A 23,706-nucleotide genomic window follows, 5' to 3' on the forward strand; every position below is an offset into this window, starting at 1 on the left:
TAGCACTGTGCTTTGCTCTATCTAATTAGATTCTGTTGTTAGAAGGTGTTCTTTTTTTACTTTTTCTATTTAAGGTAATGTTTTTAAATTGTGTGGTATGGTGTGATTCAGTTTGTAACTTTTGCTGGTTTATGTCATTTACCTTTAGCAAAACCATGTCAATCAGCAACTCTTAGAGTGTTGTGAAAAGCCATAAAAATCATATGTAACCCATTCTTCTTCATTTAAAATCATTTGCACTAAATGACATAAGAAATACAGAGGAAATCTAATTTAGTTTTCATTTCCTTTTTAGAGCAGTATACAAAGATGCTGATTTGTACCTGTTAGACTCTCCTTTTGGATACCTAGATGTTTTAACAGAAAAACAAATATTTGAAAGGTATGTTCTTCGAATAACAATGCTCATGTTAAAATACAAAGAAAGAGTGACTATACTATCATAAACTGCCTATTATTTTGTGAGAAATATGTTCACCATTGTGACTCTTTGAAAGAATGTAACATGGTACTTACTCAAATCTCATTTTCTCTACAGTCAATATTCAGTATCACTTTCATGAAAATTTCTGACCACCTCATTGTAAACCAGTTTCTTCCATTGCTATTGCTTTAATCATCACTATCTAGTTTTTACAGTATTATTGTCTTGTAACACATTATTTTAATTGGTTATTATACTTAAAGTTTTTACTTGGGTTTTTGTATTAGTATTTTATCCTATCTCCTCCTTAGATAGTAAACTTCTTAAGAAATTAAATAAGCTGGATGTTTTAATGTTTAATGTAAGTGAGTGCTCAGATTATATAGCTACCTCAGTGACTCCTTCAGAAACTTGTCCTCAATCACACAGAGCCAGGATTTATGTTTCACTGGAGCTCCTAATAGGACTCAAAGTATGCGAAGTTCCAAAGAGAAACAGTTATATGACTCAATTTCAAAGTTTCAAACTGATTTCATAGACTATAAAGTAGTTTATTATGAGAATTGTCATGATATTCTCTTTATTTGTTAATGATATTCTCAAAAACAAATAAAGATTTTAAGCAAAAAGAACATATGTATGTCTGTACAAAATGGCAGCATTATTTCTGAAGCACATTTCCTAGAATTTAGTTAAATTTTACCTAACTTACTATTTTTACAATACTGTGACTATGATAAGTAACTTCTTACCAATATAAACTTTGCTAGCTATTTTAGTATATTAGAGTACACTCTAGAATTATGCTTCATTCTATACAATATATAATGTTTTAATGCCTAAAAGAAATTGGTCTTTCTTAGATGATTCTATTCTGGATTTAGTTTCAGACTAGAGGAAAATTTTGTTAGAGGAGGTTCAATTTATTATTCAATTATTAGCTTTGTTGTTGATTTACTAAATCAGATTAGTCAATATAAACTCTTGAGAACTAAATTGGTGGTCAATATAAAACATAAAAGAAAATTAATTAAAAATTTAAAGAACAAGAAAGCTACATATAAGATACATAGAAATATAGACACCCGCCCCTGGAATCTTAAAGGTCATCTAACAATTCTCTCATATTCCAAATGAATGAACCAAGACCCAGAGTTTAACCAATTTGCTCAAGCTCACACATTTATTTAATATAGATATTTAATTTCATTCTAGTTCTGTTAACACTCAACTTTACAATATAGCATGCTATAATAATTCAGTAACACAGTATTTCATGCTATAGTAACTCAAGAGGCACCAAATTAATTAATATGGGGTATTTACTTTTAGCATTATTTTAAGTACAATAATAACATTGTATTATATAGGTTTTATATAAGAATACATTAATAAAATGAAAGTATTGTAATAAAGTGTTCATAAAATTGACATTTTATTTATATCTTTTTATATTCTTAAAGCTGTGTCTGTAAATTGATGGCTAACAAAACTAGGATTTTGGTCACTTCTAAAATGGAACATTTAAAGAAAGCTGACAAAATATTAATTTTACATGAAGGTAGCAGCTATTTTTATGGGACATTTTCTGAATTACAAAATCTACGGCCTGACTTCAACTCAAAGCTCATGGGATATGATTGTTTTGATCAGTATAGTGCAGAGAGAAGGAATTCAATTCTAACTGAGACTTTGCGGCGTTTCTCATTAGAAGGAGATGCTGCCATACCTCGAAATGAAACAAAAAAACAGTCTTTTAAACAGACTGGAGAGTTTGGTGAAAAAAGGAAGAACTCTATTCTCAATTCAATAAACTCTGTAAAAAAATTTTCAATTGTACAAAAGACTCCATTACAAATGAATGGCATCGAAGATGATTCTGAAGAGCTTTCAGAGAGAAGACTGTCTTTAGTTCCGGATTCTGAGCAGGGAGAAGCTATCCTGCCTCGAAGCAATGTGATTAACACTGGTCCCACATTTCAGGGACGAAGGAGGCAGTCTGTTCTGAACCTGATGACACGCTCCTCAGTGAACCAAGGTCAAATGATTCATCGAAAGATAGTAGCATCCACACGAAAAATGTCACTGGCTCCTCAGGGGGACTTAGCTGAAATAGATATATATTCAAGACGTTTATCTCAAGATAGTGGCTTGGAAATAAGTGAAGAAATTAATGAAGAAGATTTGAAGGTGTGTATAAATTATTAGTGGTTTTTTTGGTTTGTTTGTTTTTTGCCACAAAGTATAATTGAGTGTAATGCAATATATGGTATATTACAAAACTTATTCAAATTATGGGTTTAGTATGAGGTTTATCTTAAGACTCTGGAAGTGAAAAGTTCATAATTTTGTAAGCAATTTAGAAATGTAAAAGAATCAACTATTTTTTCTCTCAATGGACATAACTTTTCTCATAAAATGTATTGTCAAAGCAAGGGCTAGTCTTGGGTTTACTACACCAGTGGTAATCATTATTATAAATTAGAAAAATTATAAATTATCAAAAAGTATTATAAAACTGCTTTATTACCACCTTAAAACCTCTGTGGGAAGAGCTGGAGTATAAATAAATAGGTAAAAAGATAATAGCAGTTATTTAGAGAGCAAGAAATATTTTTGTATGTAAGGTATATGTACATTTAGTCTCTTAACAGGACTAACTTACATTCTGGTTTATATATCTTATTTAAATTCAGTTAGTGTGAGATTTTTTATCTTTTAAATTTGCTTTATACATTGGATTTCTAGACAGGTTTCTTTTTTAAAAAGGTGTGTGAAATTTAACATATGCTAGCACCAACCTTCAGACAGAAAGATTTTAACATTAAGTTTTAAAATAGGGAGCAATATAAGTGGAGGGGTTTTGTTTAATTTTTACTAGAAAAATTCCTTAAGTGCCTTGGATGAAACAGGCAGTGTAGTAATGAATTGATATGTTTTATAGCATCGATCAATTATGACCTTTGGCAATCACAAGTCATTTAACATCTCTGGGCCAAGGTTTCCTTCTTTGTAAAATGAAGGAGCACAGTCTGTAATTGAAGGAGCTTATCTCTAAAATACATACGTTCAGTATTTCTATAATTTTAAAATAGGTTTCATAAAGGATAATTTATCTATATGGTTTTAATACCAGTCTGAATGAATTTCTTAAACCTGAGTTTATAAATCTAATTGTAAAGAATGATTTCTTGGACTAATACCTACTTATTATTTATTGATTCCTTCTATTGCCAAGCAAAATATATTTAGTCCCCGTTAGTGCCCTAGAATGTACTTTTTATTATCCTTATTTACAGATAAGGAAAGGAAAGTTTAGAGATGTTCACCTTCCCAAATTTAAGCAGCATCTAGAAAGTCAGTGTAGAGTCCAGATTCAAAGCCAAGTTTATTTGGCTCTAAAAATCTTCATACTTAAACAGTGTGTCCGATTTAATAGGATTTCTTTGAAGTTTTAGTGCTTCTTACTGTGACTTCTTGAGAAACAAAAGTATCCTTTCCCTTTGATCTAGAATCACTCTTTTTCAAATTTTTGAAATGCATCTACGTAGGAAAAATAAATACTTCTAGGGGAATATACTGAGTAAAATTATGTAATTTAAATCATAGCTGGAAAGAGAGATAATCCTAGGCTACTGAGAAATATACAGATATCAGTTGGCAGTAGGACAATTGAGAGATTTCTACAGCTAATAAAATTTCAAACTGTATTTGTTCCTGGACCTACTTAAGAAATAAGTTAATTCAAGGAGAGCTCTTGGAAATATCAGTTTGATAATACTGTTCTTTTGATTAAAGGTGTGACATTGGTAAGCATTAAAATGGTACAATTGTCCAAAAATAATAGTTATATAGTCAGCGATGTGCTTTCAGAATTTTGAAGAAATATGCTGTTACTCATTTTTCAAAAAGCTATGTTGCTCCAGTGGACATTGTACTGGCTGTGGAGTGACACCACACATGTCATTCATAATGGTTTGTATTTGTTGAAATTCACTTAGCTTCAAATAGTAATATTGGCTTATTTTTACACATTTACAATAAAACAGCATAGGTGATGTGAAATTGCATAGTCTCTTGTAATAACCATGATTCTTTTCTTCAGGAGTGCTTTTTTGATGATGTGGAGAACATACCAGGAGTGACTACATGGAACACATACCTTAGATATATTACTGTCCACAAGAGCTTAATTTTTGTGCTAATTTGGTGCTTAGTTATTTTTCTAGCTGAGGTAAGAATTTTCTGCTGTAAAATATTATTATGATTTAAAGTTAAAATAAGAATAATTTGGAAACATATGTACATATATATGTATAAATGTGTAAACATATATACATAAAGGTAAATATATATGTATATATGTAACTTTTTATTATATAATGGTATGTATAGTTTTATATAGTTTTTCTACTGATATTTTATTATTTCATATATACCATATAAAATAGACTGACAGACCTGGCCAATTTTGCTGAGTGGTTAGAGCATTGGCCTGCAGACTAAAGGGTCACAGGTTCACTTCCTGGTCAAGGACACCTACCTAGGTTGTAGATTTGAACACCAATTCTGATTGAGGTTGGGCAGGAGGCAACCATACTCTGTATCTATATCATACTCTGTTTCTCTGTCTTTCTTTCTCCCTCCCTCTCTTTCCACTCTCTCTAAAAACCAGTGGAAAAATATCCTTGGGTGAGATTAACCAAAACAACAACAACAACAAAAATATATATATATGAGAGAGAGAAAGAGAGACTTACACACATATCTTCTATATGAAGAGTTTTTAATAGACAGATTCAGAACCTCAAAGTAGAATGCCTTTATATGGACTGAAATTAAACACTGAAAATTATTCTGTACTAGATTTTAAATTCATCTGATTCTAGATATTGCATTATTAAATATACAAGTGATGAATCATCACCTTTAAATGACTTTCTTCAGAAATGAAATAAACATATATTAGTGGACTAGTAATCATTGTAAACAGTCCTTTCAGAGATTTGAATTACCCACTTGCTTACAGAGTGTTTTTGTGTTCAGTCACAGTGCTGTTGCCATGCCCCTGCAGTTCTTTACATCAGCAGGTCTAAAAGGGGGGGAGTGCAAACAGCACAATAGGTCAAAAGATGGTTCCTCGTCAGCATAAGTGGTTTCTGAAGCCAGTTGATGAATGAGGCTTTCCTCTAGATTTGAAGCAGCCACCTAAATGGCAAAAGGGTTCTGGCAGGCGGATGCAGTGGCTTTGAGGCTGAATAAAGAACATATGAATAGATAACATTTACAGATTTTTCTATAAAATGTCATCATTTTAAAATGTGGGTAGTCAATTAAATAAAAACAAACACTACATGGGCACAACAAAACACACCTATGGATTGGATTCAGCTTGTGTATGACTACTTACTCAAGATATTTATTTCAGAGGACACTGCTGGATGTGTCCTAATATACAACCTAAATCTAACAGGAAAGCCCACTCTGCCTTCAGGGAAGAAATGAGCCAGGAGAAGAGCTGCCTTTCCTGAGGCTACATAAATATATACATAATTGAAGCCAAACTGATGACTACATGTTTGTACTATTGTTAAGCTGATTCTAACCTCATTTAAGAAGTCTACATAAAATACCATCACTCCTCTGTGACCAAGTAAGATAGTATTAAATATCTAACGGTATGTCTGCAAAAGTTGTACATACTACTTCGCCTCTAAACCATTGGTTTCCATGCCCAGCTGGTGTGGCTCAGTGGTTGAGCATTTGCCTGTTCAATTCTTGGGCAGGGCACATGCTCAGGTTGTAGGCCAAATCCCCGGTGGGGGTCATGCAGGAGGCAGCCAGTTGATGTTCTTTCTCATCAATATTTCTATCTCTCTCCCTCTTCCTTACTCTCTCTCTCAAATCAATAAAGAAAAAAAACTTAAACCATTGATTTTCATTTGATCTTTGGGTTCTGATGATAGCTCCATACTACTATTTTAAATTAAGAAACCAAATGAAGACTTGATATGACCTATAGTATAACATAGTGGCAACTCTGGAATTAGACTGAGCTGGCTGTGAATTCTAACTGTCTTAATAACACTTTGAAACTCAGCCAGTTTGTTGACCTCCTTGAGCTTCAGTTTCCTCATCTATAAGATGGAGATTGTAATAGTACCAGCTTCATAGGTCATCTTTGTGGGTTAAGAGACATCATAATGATAAAGACTTAATGTAGGGCTTGGCACATATTGAGCAATGCTTGTTCTCATTAATGTCCTGTGGGTCATATTATCATTATAAAGCTCAAGATATGCCCTGGCCAGTTTGGCTTAGCAGTTAGAGCGTTGGCCTGTAAACCAGAGAGTCCTGGGTTCGGTTCCTGCTCAGGGCACGTACCTGGGTTGTAGTTTGTCCCCAGCCCCAGTTGGGGTCATGTGGGTGGCAGCCAGTCAATGTGTCTCTCTCACATGGATGGTTCTCTCTCTCTCTCTCTTCTTCCCTCTCTCCCTCCTGCTCTATCTGAAGATAAATGCAAAAATGTCCTTGGGTAAAAATAAATAAATAAAATAAATCTCAAGATAGTTTAAGGTGAACAAGTCCATAACTCAGACATAGTGAAAGTTTTAATGATTCCTTTTTCACTTTAAGAAAAAATATGGGATTGGGTAATTTGATACTCTTATATGAGTAATAAAAATGTCAATGAACTGTATTTTAATGTACCTCATTAATCTTGCCAAATGACCAACATTAAAGCAAACAAAACTCAGTCCTGTACTACATTGAATCTCAAACCAACCCTTTATATTTGTCAATGTTTTGAACCTTTTGCATTGAAAGATCACATTTCTTGATTGTTTTCAAATTACAGTTTTATTTATGTAAGAAAACTGGTTTTATCTGAAGGTGGTGCTGATTTATGTTAATTTATAGGACCTTTGTCTGATGCAACTCCATAGAGTTGAAGTTATACATCTTTCAAAATGGTATGAAATTAATTAGTAATGAGCTCTGAGCTGCTACACAGGTCTACAATGTTATTAACTCAGTTAATCAAGAAGATAGTGGTCCTTTGTCTTTGGTCTAGAGCAGCAGTTCTCAACCTGTGGGTCACGACCCCTTTGGGGGTTGCCTAAGACCACCGAAAAACACGTATTTCCGATGGTCTTAGGAACTGAGACACCGCTCCTCTATTCATCTCCAGGCGGGTCCACCCACATGCAGATATGCTCACATACAACATGAGGAACTGTATTAAAGGGTCATGGCATTAGGAAGGTTGAGAACCACTGGTAGAGACTGAATCACAACAGAGGAGGCAAATGCTGTATAACTACCTATTATTAGTTGAGCTCTCAAAATTATTATAAAGATTTTTAATTTAATTTAATTTAATTTAATTTTTTTTTTTTTTATCCTCACCCGAGGACATTTTTCCATTTTTTGTTCAGGTAGAGTGGGAGGGAGAGAGAGGAACAGAGAGAGAGAGAGAGAAACATCGATGTGAAAGGGACACATCGAGTGGCTGCCACCCGCATAACCAACCAGGGCCGGGGACAAACTGCAACCGAGGTACGCGCCCCTAGCGGGAACCGAACCCGGGTCTCTCAGGACCGCAGGCCGATGCTCTAACCGCTGAGCCAAACCAGCCAGGGCAAGATTTTTAATATTAAAATAATTGATAATGCCATGTTGTAGACAAGAAATAATATAGTAAATGATAAGCCTTTTTGGCCAATATCTTGGCTGTATTGCCAATTAACTGGCTCTCATAATTTTGAATAACAAAAATGTGGTGATAGTAGACAAATAACAGTAGTTTTATTATGTGCATAGTTTTGCAGCTAAACAAATTATTCACTGATGTTCACAATTCTGGTACCTTCTTTGAATCAAAATTGACATGATTTTTTATATTATTTATTAAGATCCTTTCTTGATACCAGTGTTTCACTTTTCTCATTATCTTTGAAATATCTCATCAGTGCTTTGCATCATGGTACATACAGGTGCTAATCCAGGAAGATAGTTTAGTTCTTTTAAACCGTGTTTAGAGCCTCATGCTTATCATGGTCAAAGAATTTAAAGAAAAGTTAACATACATTTCTTCCTTGATGAAAGTGATTTATCTATTTTTTGTTTACATAGGGGCTGTACTTCAATTTAGATTTTATGATTATATACAGTAGGTTTAATATGCTTCTCTTTTACAATACTGACTACATTGCCTTTTTAAAATTTTCAAAATTCAACTTGAAAAAATTAGTTTGGTCTGTTCAATTTGTTACCACTTACCATTAACGTGTCATTTTGATAAGGGTCAGTCTACCATTGTACTTTTTCATACCATAGGATAATATCTTCTGTAAGTTCTTAGATGTTAGCACCAAGGATGTAAGCTATAAAATTTCTATTATGTTAGTCTTTCTAGAGTTCCTGCTTGGTTTCATTGACTAGATAGGAAAAAAATGCGAATAATAGATTAGGAAGCAGTTTCCTGTTTCTTTCTACAAGAACCAGAGAGGGTATTGTTGTTGGCCGGAATGTGCAAAAAATCCTGTCCTTTTAAAGAAATGTGTCAGGGAACTTGTCTATCCTTTTCTGTTATGATTTTCCTTCTGTCTGTAAATGAGGAATCCCTGGGTGGCTTGGGTATGTAATATACTCCCATAATACCACTGCTGCTATTGATCAACAGTAATCCTTTTAAGGCAGCTTTACTTAGCATGGGTCTAAGTTTTTGGACATGATTTGACTTGTGAAGCATTGAAATCATGTATTTAGTCCTGGCAGGGTGTCACTTTACTATAATTTCCTGTCCTTCATTTAGCCATTAACTCATTCAACACATATTTTATTGTTTGCGTTCTTTATATTTACATAACATGTATCTTATTTTTTCCAATGTGTTTTCTATATGGTCATTGTACACTTTCTCTCTGTTAACATCTGTAAGTATATTTTACATTATTATTTACAAATTTACTGAATGCCGACTGTTTACCAGATATTGTGCTAGGCATTGTGGATACAATGTGAAAGAGGACAAATGACTTCTTCCTGCTCTTATAAAGCACTTCTGAGGGAGGAGATAGATGATAAATACATTTTGATGGAAATAATTACAGAACATAATAAGCACTAGAAGGAAATAAATTGCTTTACTATAAAGGTGGGAAAAGGAGAGTTGACAGGCCTTTCTGAAGGAATGACATTCACTGACACCCAAATGACAGGAAGACTCAGACATACAAAGACTGGGGTAAATGCAAAGGTCTTTTTGAAGAGTTTGGTGAAGTATGGAAACTGAGAGGAGACTAGTGTAATTGGAGGGTGGGAGAGAGAAGCAAGTGGCATGTGGTAATGTAGGAAAAGTAGGCCAGAATTGGACTCCGAGGACCACTGACTATCTTAAAAGTTTAGATTATATATTAAATGCAATAGGAAGCCTTTAAAGGCTTTGGGCAGGATTTGATGTGATCTTATTTATGTTTTAAAAAGCTCTCTCTCCCCCTGGCCATTGTGGCTCAGTTGCTTGAGTCTTGACCTGTGCATGAAAGGTCCCAGGTTCAATTCCTGGTCAGGGTACACGCCCAGTTTCAGGTTTGGTCCCAGGTTGGGGTATATATGGGAGGTGACCGATCCATGTTTCTCTCTCACATTGATGTTTTCATCTCTCCCTCTCTCTCTAAAATCAATAAAAACACATTTGAAAAAATAAAAAAAAATAAAAAGCTCACTGTCTGCTATATGCAAAATTGATTGAATGTGGGCAGGAGGACAGGCAGGACATCTGATATGACTGGAAAGGATTGCTGTCATTAACTAGGCTTAACATCTAGAGCATTGCAAACCTCAGTCATATTTAAAGGCCTCTGCAAATATTCCACAGTGAAATATTTAGGTGTGTCTTCTCTGTAGTCAGTTAAAGTTCTTCATGATTGAATGTTGGACCACTATACCTTGTTGGCTTATATTCATATTTTTGAGCCTTTTATAAACCAGGTCTTATCACTTTGCCCTTAAGAGTTTTCTTCTCTTTCAAACCTATTTTCTTTAGTTGTGAATATCAGAATTGTATCTGGCCAGGGTTCCTGATAGGTCCTGAATATATTCTTGCTCTAGTTCTACATTACATCTTATTTTTGAAACCATACTATAAAGATTTGCTACATACATAATCAACTTGCTTCTCCTAAGATGTTTAGTAGTACATTTAGCAAATAAGTCTTTCAAACGTAGGCATATGACTTCTCATTCCATATGTATATACTCTGATATTCTATACTCACATCCAGTTTAAACATGTAGACAAATTACCTACATATTTCTAATTTGGACTTAGCTTCTAAATATTAATTTTTATTTTTCATCTTGGTTCCATTTGCAATGTTCATTAATCATTATCTTGGCCATTCATGGATCTATCCTTAGAGAATGCCATCATCAGATTTCTGATGCCTAACATGGATATATAATAAAAAATCTATCTACACACCTACATAACTAATAGTTATTATAATCTATGCATGCACAGTCCAGTACTATAGCCAGTGGCCACATATGATCATATAAATTAAATGAAATTAATTAAAATGAAATAAAATTAAAAATTCAGTTTCTCATTGACATACACTAACCACATTTTATTAGATTAAGTGCCACATGTGATCAATGGCAACAATAATGAACAGTGCATGTATATAACATTTCTGTTATTTAAATTTCTATTGAACAGTGCTGATCTACATTGTACTTTTTAAAAAAATCTTCCTTGTTGTATTAAAGATATCCCCCCTTTTTTCTCCTTGCTCCCCACTACCCAGTTCCCACTCTGCCATAGGCTTTCGCCACCCTATTTTCTGTGACAGTGGGCAATGCATATGTGCATGTAAATTCTTTGGTTAATCTCTTCCCTTTACCCCATCTCACTTTTCCTTTGAGATTTATCAGTCTAATCCATGTTTCCATGCCTCTGGTTCTATTTTGTTTATCAGCTTATTGTGTTCATTAGATTCCACATATAAGTGAGATCATGTGATATTTGTCTTTCTCTGACTGGCATATTTCACTTAGCATAATCATCTCCAGGTCCCTCCATGCTGTCTTAGAGGGCAATAGAGACTTCTTTTTTACAGCTGTATAGTATTCTATTGTGTAAATGTACCACTATGTTTTTATCCATTCATCTACTGAGCATTTGAGCTGTTTCCAGATATTAGCTATTGTAAATAACACTGCTATGAACATAGGGGTACATATATTCTTTCTGATTGGTGTTTCAGGATTCTTAGGCCATATTCCTAGAAGTGGGATCACTGGGTCCATTTTTAATTTTTTTGTGAAATCTCCACACTGTTTTCCACAGTGACTGCACTAGTATACATTCCTACCAACAGTGTAGTAGGGTTCCTTTTTCTCCACATCCTCACCAGTACTTGTTGTTTGTTGATTTATTGATGGTAACCATTCTGGCAGGTGTAAGGTGATACCTCATTGTTGTTTTAATTTGCATCTCTGATGATTAGTGATGTTGAGCATTTTTTCATACATCTCTTGACCATTTGTAGGTCTTCTTTGGAGAAGTGTCTATTCAGGCCCTCGGCCCATTGTTTAATTGGATTGTTTGTCTTCCTTTTGTTGAGTTGTATGAGTATTTTATGTATTTTGGAAATTAAACTCTTAACAGATATATCATTGGCAAATATGTTCTCCCATACCATGGGACCCTTTTCATTTTGATGCTGGTTTCTTTTGCTGTACAGAAGCTTTTCAGTTTAATGTAATCCCACTGTGTATGTTTTCCTTTGTTTCCTTGCCTTAGGTGATGTATTGGTGAAGATTCTGCTACATGAGATGTGTGATTTTGCTGCCTGTGGTTTCTTCTAGGATTTTTATTGTTTCACTACTTACAATTAAGTAATCCATTTTGAGTTTATTCTTGTATATGGTTTAAATTGGGGGTCTAGTTTCATTTTATTGTATATACCTATCCAATTTTCCCAACACCATTTATTGAAGAGAGTGTCTTTACTGTATTCTATGCTCTTACCTCCTTGGTCAAATATTAATTGAGTATAACAGCTTGGGTTGATTTCTTAGTTCTCTGTTCTGTTCCATTGATCTATATGCCTGGTCTTGTGCCAGTGCCAGTCTGTTCTGATTACAGTGGCTTTGTAGAATAACTTGATATCCAATAATGTGATCCCTCCAACTTTGTTCTTCTTCCTCAAAATTGCTGTGGCTATTTGGAGTTTTTTTAGGTTCCATATACATTTTTGGAGTATTTCTTCTAGATCTGTGAAGTATACCATTGGTATTTTAATAAGGATTACATTGAATCTATAGATTGCTTTGGGTATTATGAATATTTTAATGATGCTAATTATACCAGTCCATGAACACAGTTTATTCTACCACTTGTTTATATTTTCCTCTATCTCTTATTTCCATATTCTGTAGTTTTCCAAGTATAGGTCTTTTACCTCCTTGTTAAGTTTATTCCAAAGCATTTTAATTTTTTTGTTGCAATGGTAAATGGGATGGTTTTTTTAGTTTCTGTTTTTGACAGTTTGTTATTGGTGTGTAAAACTGCCATCAATTTCTGGCTGTTTATTTTGTGTCTTGCTACATTGCCAAATTCATCTATTAAATCTAATAAGTTTTTGGTGCTGTCTTTAGGGTTTTCTATGTACAATATCATGTCATCTGCAAATAATGACAATTTTACTTCCTCCATTTAAATTTGGATGCCTTTTATTTTTTATTCTTGTCTGATCACTGTGACTAGGACTTCCAGTACTATGTTGAATAAGAGTGATGACAGTAGACATCCCTGCTTTCAGTTTTTGCCCATTGAGTATGTTGTTGGCTGTTAGTTTGTTATACATGGCCTTTATTATGTTGAGGTCTGATCCCTCTATTCCCACATTGCTGAGAGTTTTTATGAAAAATGGGTGTTGGATTTTGTCAAATGCTTTTCTGCATCTATTGATATGATCATGTGATTTTTGTCTTTCAATAAATGTGATGTATCTTTTTGTTTCAATTATGTATCACATTTATTGATTTAAAAATATTGTACCAGACTTGCATCACTGGAATAAATCCCACTTGGTCCAGTGTATGATCTTTTTAATTTTTGCTGCATATGATTTGCTAATATCTTGTTGAGGATTTTAGAATCTATGTTCATCAGAGATATTGGTCTATAATTTTCTTTCTTTGTAGTGTGTTTGTCTGGTTTTGGAGTTGGGTTAATGCTGGCTTTGTAAAAAGAGCTTGGAAGTGTTCCTCTTGGATTTTTTAAAAATAGTTTTAAGAGGATAAGTGTTAGTTTTCCTTTGAACATTTTGTAAAACTTCTCTGTGAAGCTGTCTAGACCAGGGTTTTTGTTTGCTGGGAGTTTTTATTTTTTATTACTGCTTCAAATTTATCCTTTGTTATGGGCCTATTCAATTTCTCTGATTCTTCCTGATTCACTTTTGGCAAACTGAAATTTTGTAGGAATTTGTCCATTTTGTACAACTTGTCTATCTTGTTGGCATATAGTTGTCCATAGTATTTTCTGACAATCCTTTGTATTTATGTGGTGTCAGTTGTTATATCACCTCTTTATTTCTGATTTTATTTCTTTGGGTCCTCTTTCTTTATTTCTTTATTGATTTTAGAGAGAGAGGAAGGGAGAGGGAGAGAGAGACAGAAACATTGATGAGAGAGAATATTGATTGGCCACCTCCTGCATGCCTTCCACTGGGGATCTGTTTAAGTTTTCTAACGCTTCCCAGTTCAGTTTTGGGAGACTGTGTGTTTCTAGGAATTTGTCCGTTTCACCTAGATTGTCCAATTTGTTGGCTTATGATTATTCATAGTATTTGTTAACATCCTTTGTATTTCTATGGTGTCAGTTGTTACTTTTCTTCTTTTGTTTCTAATTTTATTTTGGTCCTCTCTTTTTGTTTCTCGGTGAGTCTGGCTAAGGGTCCATCAATCTTGTTTTTCTTTTCAAAAAACCAGCTCTTTGTTTCACTGATCCTTTGAATTGTTACTTTAGTTTCTATGTTGTGTATTTCTGCTCTGACCTTTACTATTGATTTTCCTTCTACTTGCTCTGGATTTTTCTTTTTGTTTACATTCTAGCTCTTTATGTTGTAGGGTTAGAAAGTTAATGAGAAATTATTCTTGTTTCTTGAGGTAGGCCTGTAGTCCTATAAACTTCCCTCTCAGGACTGCTTTCACTGCATCCCATAGATTTTGTGTTGTGTGTTCATTTTCATTGGTTTCCAGGAAGTTATTTATTTCTTCCTTGGTAACCCATTTGTTGTTTAATAACATGCTATTTAGCCTCCATCTGTTTGAATGTTCTAGTAGTAACCGATTTCTAGTTTCATGCCATTGTGATCTGAAAAGATGCTTGATATGATTTCAATCTTCTTGAACTTGTAGAGACTTAGTTTGTGTCCTAACATGTGGTCTATCTTTGAGAATGTCCCATGTACACTTGAGAAGAATGTGAATTCTGTAGTTTTGGGGTGTAATTCTCTGTAGATATCTATTAAATCCATTTCTTCTAGTACATCATTTAGAGTCTGTGTTTCCTTGTTAATTTTTTATCTAGAGGATCTATCCAGTGATGTCAGTGGGGTGTTGAATTCCCCTGCTATGATTGTATTGCTGGCAGTTTCTTCTTTGAAGTCTTCCAGAAGTTTTAAATGTATTTTTGTTCTCCTATGTGGGGTGTATATGTTTACCAAGGTTATATCTTCCTGTTGGATAGATTCTTTCAATATTATGTGGTGGTCTTCTTTGTCTATAGTTATAGACTTCATTTTGAACTCTATTTTATCAGATATGAAAATTGCTACCCCAGTTTTTTTTTTTCTTTTCATTTGCTTGGAAGATTTTTTTTCTATCCCTTCACTTTCAACCCATGTGAGTCTTTTGTCGTAAGGTAGTCCCTTGTAAACAACACATATACGGGTGATGCTTTCTTATTCATTCAGCTACTCTGTGCCTTTTTTTTTTTTTTTCTTATAATTTTTTTTCCTTATTGATTTTTTTTTTTTTAAGAAAGTGGAAGGGAGAGGGAGAGAGATAGAAGCATTGAAGAGGACAACTTCAATTGACCGCCTCTTGCATGCCCCCCATTGGGGATTTGGCCTGACCAGAAATTGAACTGGTGACCTCTTGGTTCATGAGCCGATGCTCAACCAGTGAGCCACACCAGCCGGGCTACTCTGTGTCTTTTGATTAGAGTGTTTAATCCATTTATGTTTAAGGTTATTATTGATATGTATTTATTTATTGCCATTTTTGTTCATTATGGCTATGTTTCTCTTCCTATTTCTTCTACTTACTACAGCAGTCCTTTTAACATTTCTTTTGGTACCAATTTATTCCCTTAGCCTTTTTTTTTTTTTTTTGGTTTGGGGTGCTCTTTATTTCATCTTCTTTGGAATGATAGCCTTGCTGGATAGAGTAGTCTTGGATTCATATCCTTGTTTTTCATGGAAGTTCCTTTGTAGATAACCTGTTGCTTATCTCTTGCTGCCTTTAAGATTCTCTCTTTGTCTTTAATTTTTGGCATTTTAATTATTATGTGTCTTGGTATGGGCCTCTTTGGGTTCTTCTTACATGGAATTTTCTGTTTTTCTTGAATTTGTATGCCTTTTTTTTTTTTTTTTACAAAGCTAGGGATGTTTTCTGTGACTATTTCTTCAAATATATTTTCTAACCCTTGCTCATGTTCTTTTTTTTCTGGCACTCCTATGACATGGATGTTTTTACATTTCATATTGTTCCCCAGTTCTCTTAGGCTGTTTTCCTGTTTTCTTATTGTTTCTTCTTTTTGGTTCTCTGGTTTTGGTGATTTTTTTTTACCCTGTCTTCTGATTCACTGATCCGGTCCTCTGCTTCCTCTCCTCTTCTGGTTATTTCTTCCAATGTGTTCTTTATTTCTGCTATGCCATTCTTTATTTCCAATTGGTTGGTTTTCAATGCTTCTATATCTTTTCTCATGCTGTTGTTCTTCCTCATGATTATTAGTCTGAACGCTCCCTCTGATATCTTGCTTAATTTTATGTCATTTATTTCTTGTCCTGAAGTATTATCTTGTTCTTTCCTTTGGGGTTTGTTTCTTTGTTTCACCATTTTGGGAGCCTGCCAAATTTTTTCTATGGGAATTGGTATTCTACTTGTTGTGGCTCACTCTACTTGGTTTAAATGAGTGTGGGACAACCCACATTACACTCCACTGACAAGTATTACTTTCCTGGGTAAATTTTTATGTCCAGGAGAGGTTCAGCTGTCCTCTAGCTTTAGCTTGGAGGCTATTAATCTTAGTTACTTGATGAGCCTTAATTTGTAGCCCTCAGCTGAATGAAAAATTTCTCAGGTGTACAAGGATTTACAGCAGGCAGGGCACTTGCTTTCTATCAGACTTGATGTTAATGAGCCTCATTTTGCATTTCTCTGGCCTGGCCTGGTAGTGTTGAATTTCTGCAGGAGGGGCCATTGCTTTTCCTTGGTGCTCTGGGAAGGGGCTCTTTGAGTAAGATGGTTACTGTCCTCTCAGGTTGTAATTGAGTACAAGACTCCTGGTGTTCTCCCATCCAGCTCTCTCCTGAGCCAGGAGCCCTGGATTCTCTCCACATTGTTCTAGTTCAGTCTGCCTTCCCTCTGCTGGAGCCCAACGTGAGTGGCTGTAGCTGATTTGGTGCTTTATAATATCCCCACTTTCTCAGCAGGAAGCATACACCACAAATACCATTCTCCACTGTAATCCGTGGCCTCCCAGCCTACCCTCACATGTCTCCCCAGTTCCTACCAGGCTTGATTTGGCATCCTCTCTCTGTCCCTGGTTATATGGGTTCTCTCCTGCTGCTTTTCAGTTGGTTTTTCCCAGTGATTTTTCTTTATTTTCATTGTAATTCCATTTGGTCCTGGGAAACAGTCTGTGTAGCTTCCATTCATTTTGTCGCCATTTCTGAACTCCTCTTTCTAATTCTTTAAATTGTAGGTTAGATAGTTTATTAGAAATTTATCTTATTTCTTGGAGTAGGCCTGTAGTGCTATGAACTTCTTTGTCAGGACTGCTTTTGCTGTGTCCCATAGATTTTTGGGTTGTTGTGTGTTTATTTTCATTAGTTTCCAGGAAGTTTTTTGTTTCTGCCTTGATCTCATTGTTAACTATGCATTGTTTAATAACATATTGTTTAGCCTCCATGTGTTTGAATGTTTTTGTGATTTTATTATAGTTGATTTTTAATTTCATGCTGCTGTGATTCAAGAAGATGCTTGATACGGTTTCAATGTTCTTGAACTTGTAGAAACTTATTTTGTGTCCTAATATGTGGTCTATCTTTGAAAATTACTTGTGTGTACTTGAGAAGAATTCTGTAGCTTTGGGATGAAATGTTTGTAAATGTCAATTAATTCCATCTCATTTAGTGTGTCATTTATGATTGATGTTTCCTTATTGATTTTTTTTGTCTTAGAAGATCTATCCAGTTAAGTCAGTTATGTGTTAGTCTCCTACTATGATTGTATTGCTATTGATCTCTCCCTTAAAGTCCTCCAGAAGTCTTTTTATATATTTGGGTGCTCCTGTATTGGATGCATATATGTTTACCAGGATTATATCCTCCTGTTGGATTAATCTCTTTACTAATATGCAGTGATCTTTACCTCTTAAATCTATTTTTTATCAGATGCATATTTCTACCCCAGCTTTTTTTGTAATTTTTATTTGCATAAAAAAATTGTTTCTATCCCTTCACTTTCATCCTACATAAGTCTTTTGTTATGAGGTGGTCTTTTGTAGACAGCATAGATATGAGTCATGTTTGCTTATACTTTTAGCTACCTGATGTCTTTTGATTGGAGCTTTTAAGCCATCTTCATTTAAGGTTTTATTGATAGGTACATATTTGTTACCATTTTTATTATTATGACTGTTTTCCTCTCTCTATTTCTTCTTCTTTTTACAACAGTCCTTTTAGCATTTCTTGCAATGCTCATTTGGTGGTAGTAAACTCCTTAACCTTTTTTTGGTCTATGAAGCTCTTTATTTCATCTTTAATTTTGAATGCTAGTCTTGCTGGATAGTAGTCTTGGATTCAGTACCCTGCTTTTCTCTTTTTTGTAATTTTTTTCTTTATTGATTTCAGAGAAAGAAGAAGGGAGAGGGAGAGATAGAAAAAAACATTGATGAGAGAGAACATTGATTGGCCACCTCCTGCATGCCCCCCCACTAGGGATTTGACCCACAACCTGGAAATGTGCCCTGACTGGGAATTGAATTGGTGACCTCTTGGTGCATGGATCAACGCTCAACCACTTAGCCACACTGTCTGGGCAGTCCCTCACTTTTTATTATTTTGTATACTTCATGCCACTCTCTCTGGCCTGGAGAGTTTTTATTGATAAATTAGCTGACAATCTAATGGGAGTGCCCTTGTAGGTAATTTTCTCTTTTTTACATCCTTTAAGATTCTTTGTGTTTAACATTTTCCATTTTAATTAGGACGTTTCCAGGTGTGGGTGTTTTTTGATTCATCTGGTTTGGAACTCTCTGTGTTTCTTGAACTTGAATAATTTTTTTTCTTCACCAGGTTTGGGAAATTTTCTGTTATTCTTCAAACAGGTTATCTTTCCTTGCACAGATTCTTCTCCTTCTGGTACCCCTACCATGCAGATGTTGTTACATTTCACATTGTTCCAAAGCTCCCTTAAACCCCCCATCCTCCTACTTAGAAATTTTTTTTCTAATTACTACTCTGATTTGGTGGGTTTTTTTTTTTTCTACTTTGTCTTTTAATTCACTGATTTGGTCCTCAGCTTCTTCTAATCTACTGTTGATTTTATCCAGAGTGTTCTTTATTTCAATTAATTTATTCCTCATTTCCATTTGGTTCTAATTGGTCCTTTTTTTCATGCTTATGTAGTTTCATCTAATTTCTTCATAGTTTCATTAAGTTGTGTATAGTTCTCACTAAATTGTTCGAGCATCCTTATAACCATTACTTGGAACTCTATATCTGATCATTTGCTTACTTCCAGTTTCCTTTTCTGGCAATTCCTTTTTTTTTTGTTCATTTGAGGGTTGTTTCTTTGTTTCCCTATTTTCATGGGTCCAGTCTTCTGGGACTCTGGGTCAGGTGCTCCTGGTTACAGTAGCAGGTCCATGTGTCTGGGCATGTCGAGTTGTAGTGGGGTCCAGTCTTCAAGTGGCACAGGGTCAGGCATGCCTGGTCACAGCAGCACTTCATGCATCTGGGGAGATTGGGTCATGGCTGTGAGGCCAGGTATGCTACATCTAGGCTGTGGTGCTGCTCATGCTGTGTCAAGGCAGCAGGTACCAGTTGCTCCACATCAAGGCTGTGTGTGTTGGGCACTCTGCATCAAGGCAGCAGGTGAAGGCTTCCCATGTGAAGGTGGTGGCTGCCAGGTTTTCCACATCAAGGCCAGTTGTCCCAGGGTGCTGGTTCAGGCATGCTGGGTCACAGCTTCAGGACCATTTGAATAGAGCATTGGGTGGCAGCAGCCAGGCTGCACCTGCCTGCCTGTATCTCTACTGTTTTCTATGTTATATAGAATGATGCCCAAAACCCTGAAAAAAAATGAAAATAAAGACCTTTTTGCTTTAACCATCCAGAATGACCACTCTATCATAAACTGTATGAATTTTTATCATTTTAAAACATTTTGTAAATGGCCCTGGCCAGTTTGACTCAGCAGTTAGAATGATAGCCCATGGACCAGAGAGTCCAGGGTTCAGTTCCTTCTAGGGGCATGTACCTCAGTTGAAGTTTGTCCCTGGCCCCAGTTGGGGTGGTGGGTGGCAACCAGTCTGTGTGTCTCTCTTACATCGATGTTTCTCTCTCTCTCTCCCCGCCTCCCTCCAGCTCTATCTGAAGATAAATGCAAAAAAAAAAAAAAAAAAAAAAACATGTCCTCAGGTGAGGATGAAAAATAAAACATTTTGTAAATGAAATGATAGAATTTGCTTACTCAGTTTTTTCTGTATAGTACAAGTATTTTTACTAAATCACTATGTCAAGTGCTTGGAAGTTTTTTGTTTCAGTCGATAAAAATACTTTGGGCTGCAGGTTCCATGTCTCTATCCACAATAGCCAGGAAATAACTTTATATTGCACTGATTAGACAGGTTCTTTGGGAAATTGCTTTGGTTATTGTTCCATAGTAAATGTAATAAAATATTTATTCTGGGATTTACTCACATCCAGAGAATGTTGGCAATACCAGCACTGTTGACACTCCTTTAATTGGAACAAGTGGGAGTATAATAACCAAAGAGTGACTCAGAAATATACCCTTATCTAGGTTCTTGAGTATCTTGATTAGTCTTAGGAAATAGAAAAATATTTGTGCTGGAACAAAGACTTTTGACATAGATTATTGCTGTGTTCTTGTTATTTTGAATTTACTTGAATTTCAAGGAAACAAGGATAGATTTTCTTTTTATAAATGTAGTACATGAAGGCTATGTGTACAACAACAACAACAAAAAAAGGGTAGGAAAAAAAACAAGGTTGATGCCATTAGATTTTTCATCATTATACTCCTGATATGTGAATTTAACTAAAACAGATGCACCTGTTTTAAGTATTGGATTTCATAATGTAATTTCTTAATTAATGCTAAATGTTCTTCATAAATATATATATAGTACTATTAAATACTTAAGATAAATTTGAGTTCAAAATGAGACAGATTCCTTATACCAAGTATATTTGTTCCTTATTTATTTTTATGTCGTGTTCACTTTCAAATGATTTTACTCACAGTTTCTTTTTTTAAAACTTATCTTTATTGTTAAATATATTACATATGTTCCTCCTTTTTGCCCTATTGATTCTCTCTTTCCCATTCCTACCCCCCTTCCTGCCTTTTCCCACACTGTTGTCTGTGTCCGTTGGTTATGTATATATGCATATAAGTTCTTTGGTTTATTTCATCCCCTTCCCTTTGATGTTTGTCAGTCTAACTGCCAATTTGTACTGTTAATCCCTTCACCTTTTTCACCCATTCCCCCAAACCCCTCCATCTGGCAACCAACAAAATGTTCTCTGTATCTATGAGACTGTTTCTGTTCTGCTTGTTCATTTTGTTTGTAGATTCAATTGTCGATAGATATGTATTTATTGCCATTTTGTTTGTTCATGTTTTTTATCTTCATTTTCTTCAAGAAGACCCTTCAACATTTTATATAATAATGGTTTGGTGGTGGTGAACAACTTTGGCTTTTTCTTGTCTGGGAAACTCTTCATATGGCCATCGATTCTAAATGATAGCTTTGCAGGATAAAGTAATTTTGGTTATATGTTCTTGCTTTTAATCACTCTGAATATTTCTGGCCACTCCCTTCTGGCCTGCAAAGTTTCTTTTGAGAAATCAGCTGATAGTCTTATGGGGGCTCCCATGTAGGTAACTAACTGCTTTTCTTTTGCTGCTTTTAAGATTCTCTCTTTGTCTTGAACCTTTTGCATTTTGAAGATGATGTGTCTTGGTGTGGGCCTCTTGGGATTCATCTTGTTTGGGACTCTCTGTGCTTCCTGGACTTGTATGTCTGTTTCCTTCATCAAGTTAGGGGAATTTTCTGTCATTATTGTTTCAAATAGTTTTTCAATTTCTTGTTCTCTCTCTTCTCCTTCTGGCACCCCCAAGATGCGAATTTTAGTACACTTGAAGTTGTCCCAGAGGCTCCTTACACTATCCTCATATTTTTTTATTTTTCTTTCTTTTTGCTGTTCTGATTTGGTGTTTTTTGCTTCTTTATTTTCCAAATCGACGGTTTGCTTCTTGGCTTTACCTACTCTACTATTGAATCTCTATATATTATTCTTTATTTCAGTTAGAGCCTCTTTCATTTCTGACTGGTCCTTTTTTATGCCCTGGAGGCCCTCACTAAGTTTGCTGAGGTTCTCACTAAGTTCATTGAACATCCTTATAAGCAGTGTTTTGAACTCTGCATCTGTTAGGTTGCTCATCTCCATTTCGCTTACTTCTTTTCCTGGAGTTTTGTTCTGTTCTTTCATTTGGGACTTGTTTCTTTGTCTCCTCATTTTGGCAGCCTCCTTGTGTTTGTTTCTATGTATTAGGTAGAGTTGCTGTGTCTCCTGGGCTACCTAGGTTGGCCTATTGTAATAAGTGTCCTGTAGGTTCAGTGGCACAGTCTCCCTGATCTCCCAGCTGGACCCTTGAGGTGCACCCCTCATGTGGACTTTACACCCTTCTTTTGTAATTGAATCTTGATTGCTGTTGGCACATTAATGAAAGGGTTTTACTCAAGCTGATCAGCTGCAAGGACTGGCTGTGCCCACTATCTACTGACCTCTGACTACCTTGAATGATCAGCTGTGCAGGGGCCCACCACACAGAGCAAGACTTATTTCAGCAGGGCTCTGGTACCCCAAGTCCATTCCTTGAATGTGTCACTTGAGGAGGTGGTTGGGTGGTGGTGCTTCACAGTGTTCTAAAGCTGTCCATTGGGTGTGCTGGCTCAGGGGCCAGGTCAGCCTCTACCTGGTGTTCTACCCAGGGCCACCAGACATAAGCTACAAAGCAGTCTGCAAATAGCTGCTTCTTGTGCTGGGCTTAGAGGTGCACAGGAAAAGCCAAGTTGTGAACCAAGGCTGGCTATTTCTAGTGGAAGGCCTGGGGCCACTTAACAAAAGGTGTAGGGTTCACTGAGAGCAGATGCTGCTTGTTTGAAAGAATTTAGGAAAGCCTGAAGCAGGATCCAAGACATGCCATTCCTTTGGTAAAGCACCTGGCAATAGTGTGGGTGGGCCTGAAAGTTGGGTGAGGTAGGGCCTCAGGGAATCACCAGGGTGGGGCAAACAGTCTGAGCCAGCTTGCTAGAATTCCATATATGGCCGCCTTCTGCCTGCCCTGGCGGGGAAGGGCTCACCAAAATAACAAAGGCCTCTGACAACACATCTGTCCAGGAGAAAGCCGCCTCTCCAGCCCTCACCCCAATGCCAAACAACTCTGTTCTTCCCCATATGTCTGGTACCTTTCGAGCTGCCTCCCCAACACTGGAGCCTGAAGTCCATGTAAGTCCGTGCATGATCCCTTTAAGAGGAGCTGCCTGGGGCTTCAGCCGCCTCAGCCTCCTCAACCTCAGTTTCCACTGGTTTTTCCAGCCAGAAGTTATGAGGACTTCTCTTCCTGGCACTGGAACCCTGTGGTGGCAGGCCGATAGGACAAGGACCCCTCACTCCTCAGGAAGGACCTTCCTAGACGAGGTGTCCTCCTGATTTTTATCTGCC

At 35.9% G+C, this 23,706-nt stretch overlaps 1 protein-coding gene across 1 annotated transcript in view; it reads left to right on the forward strand.

The window, feature by feature from the left end:
- Positions 1 to 23,706, forward strand: part of CFTR (CF transmembrane conductance regulator) — a 241,327-nt gene that overhangs the window by 104,758 nt on the left and 112,863 nt on the right. The window contains exons 13-15 of the mRNA XM_036246835.1: positions 296 to 382; positions 1,888 to 2,614; positions 4,530 to 4,658. Of these exons, the coding sequence (XP_036102728.1) occupies positions 296 to 382; positions 1,888 to 2,614; positions 4,530 to 4,658 (943 nt within the window). The remainder of the gene's footprint in view (positions 1 to 295; positions 383 to 1,887; positions 2,615 to 4,529; positions 4,659 to 23,706) is intronic.

The sequence above is a fragment of the Molossus molossus genome, unplaced genomic scaffold (assembly GCF_014108415.1).
Source record: "Molossus molossus isolate mMolMol1 unplaced genomic scaffold, mMolMol1.p scaffold_m16_p_7, whole genome shotgun sequence".
NCBI classification, from domain to species: Eukaryota; Metazoa; Chordata; class Mammalia; order Chiroptera; family Molossidae; genus Molossus; species Molossus molossus.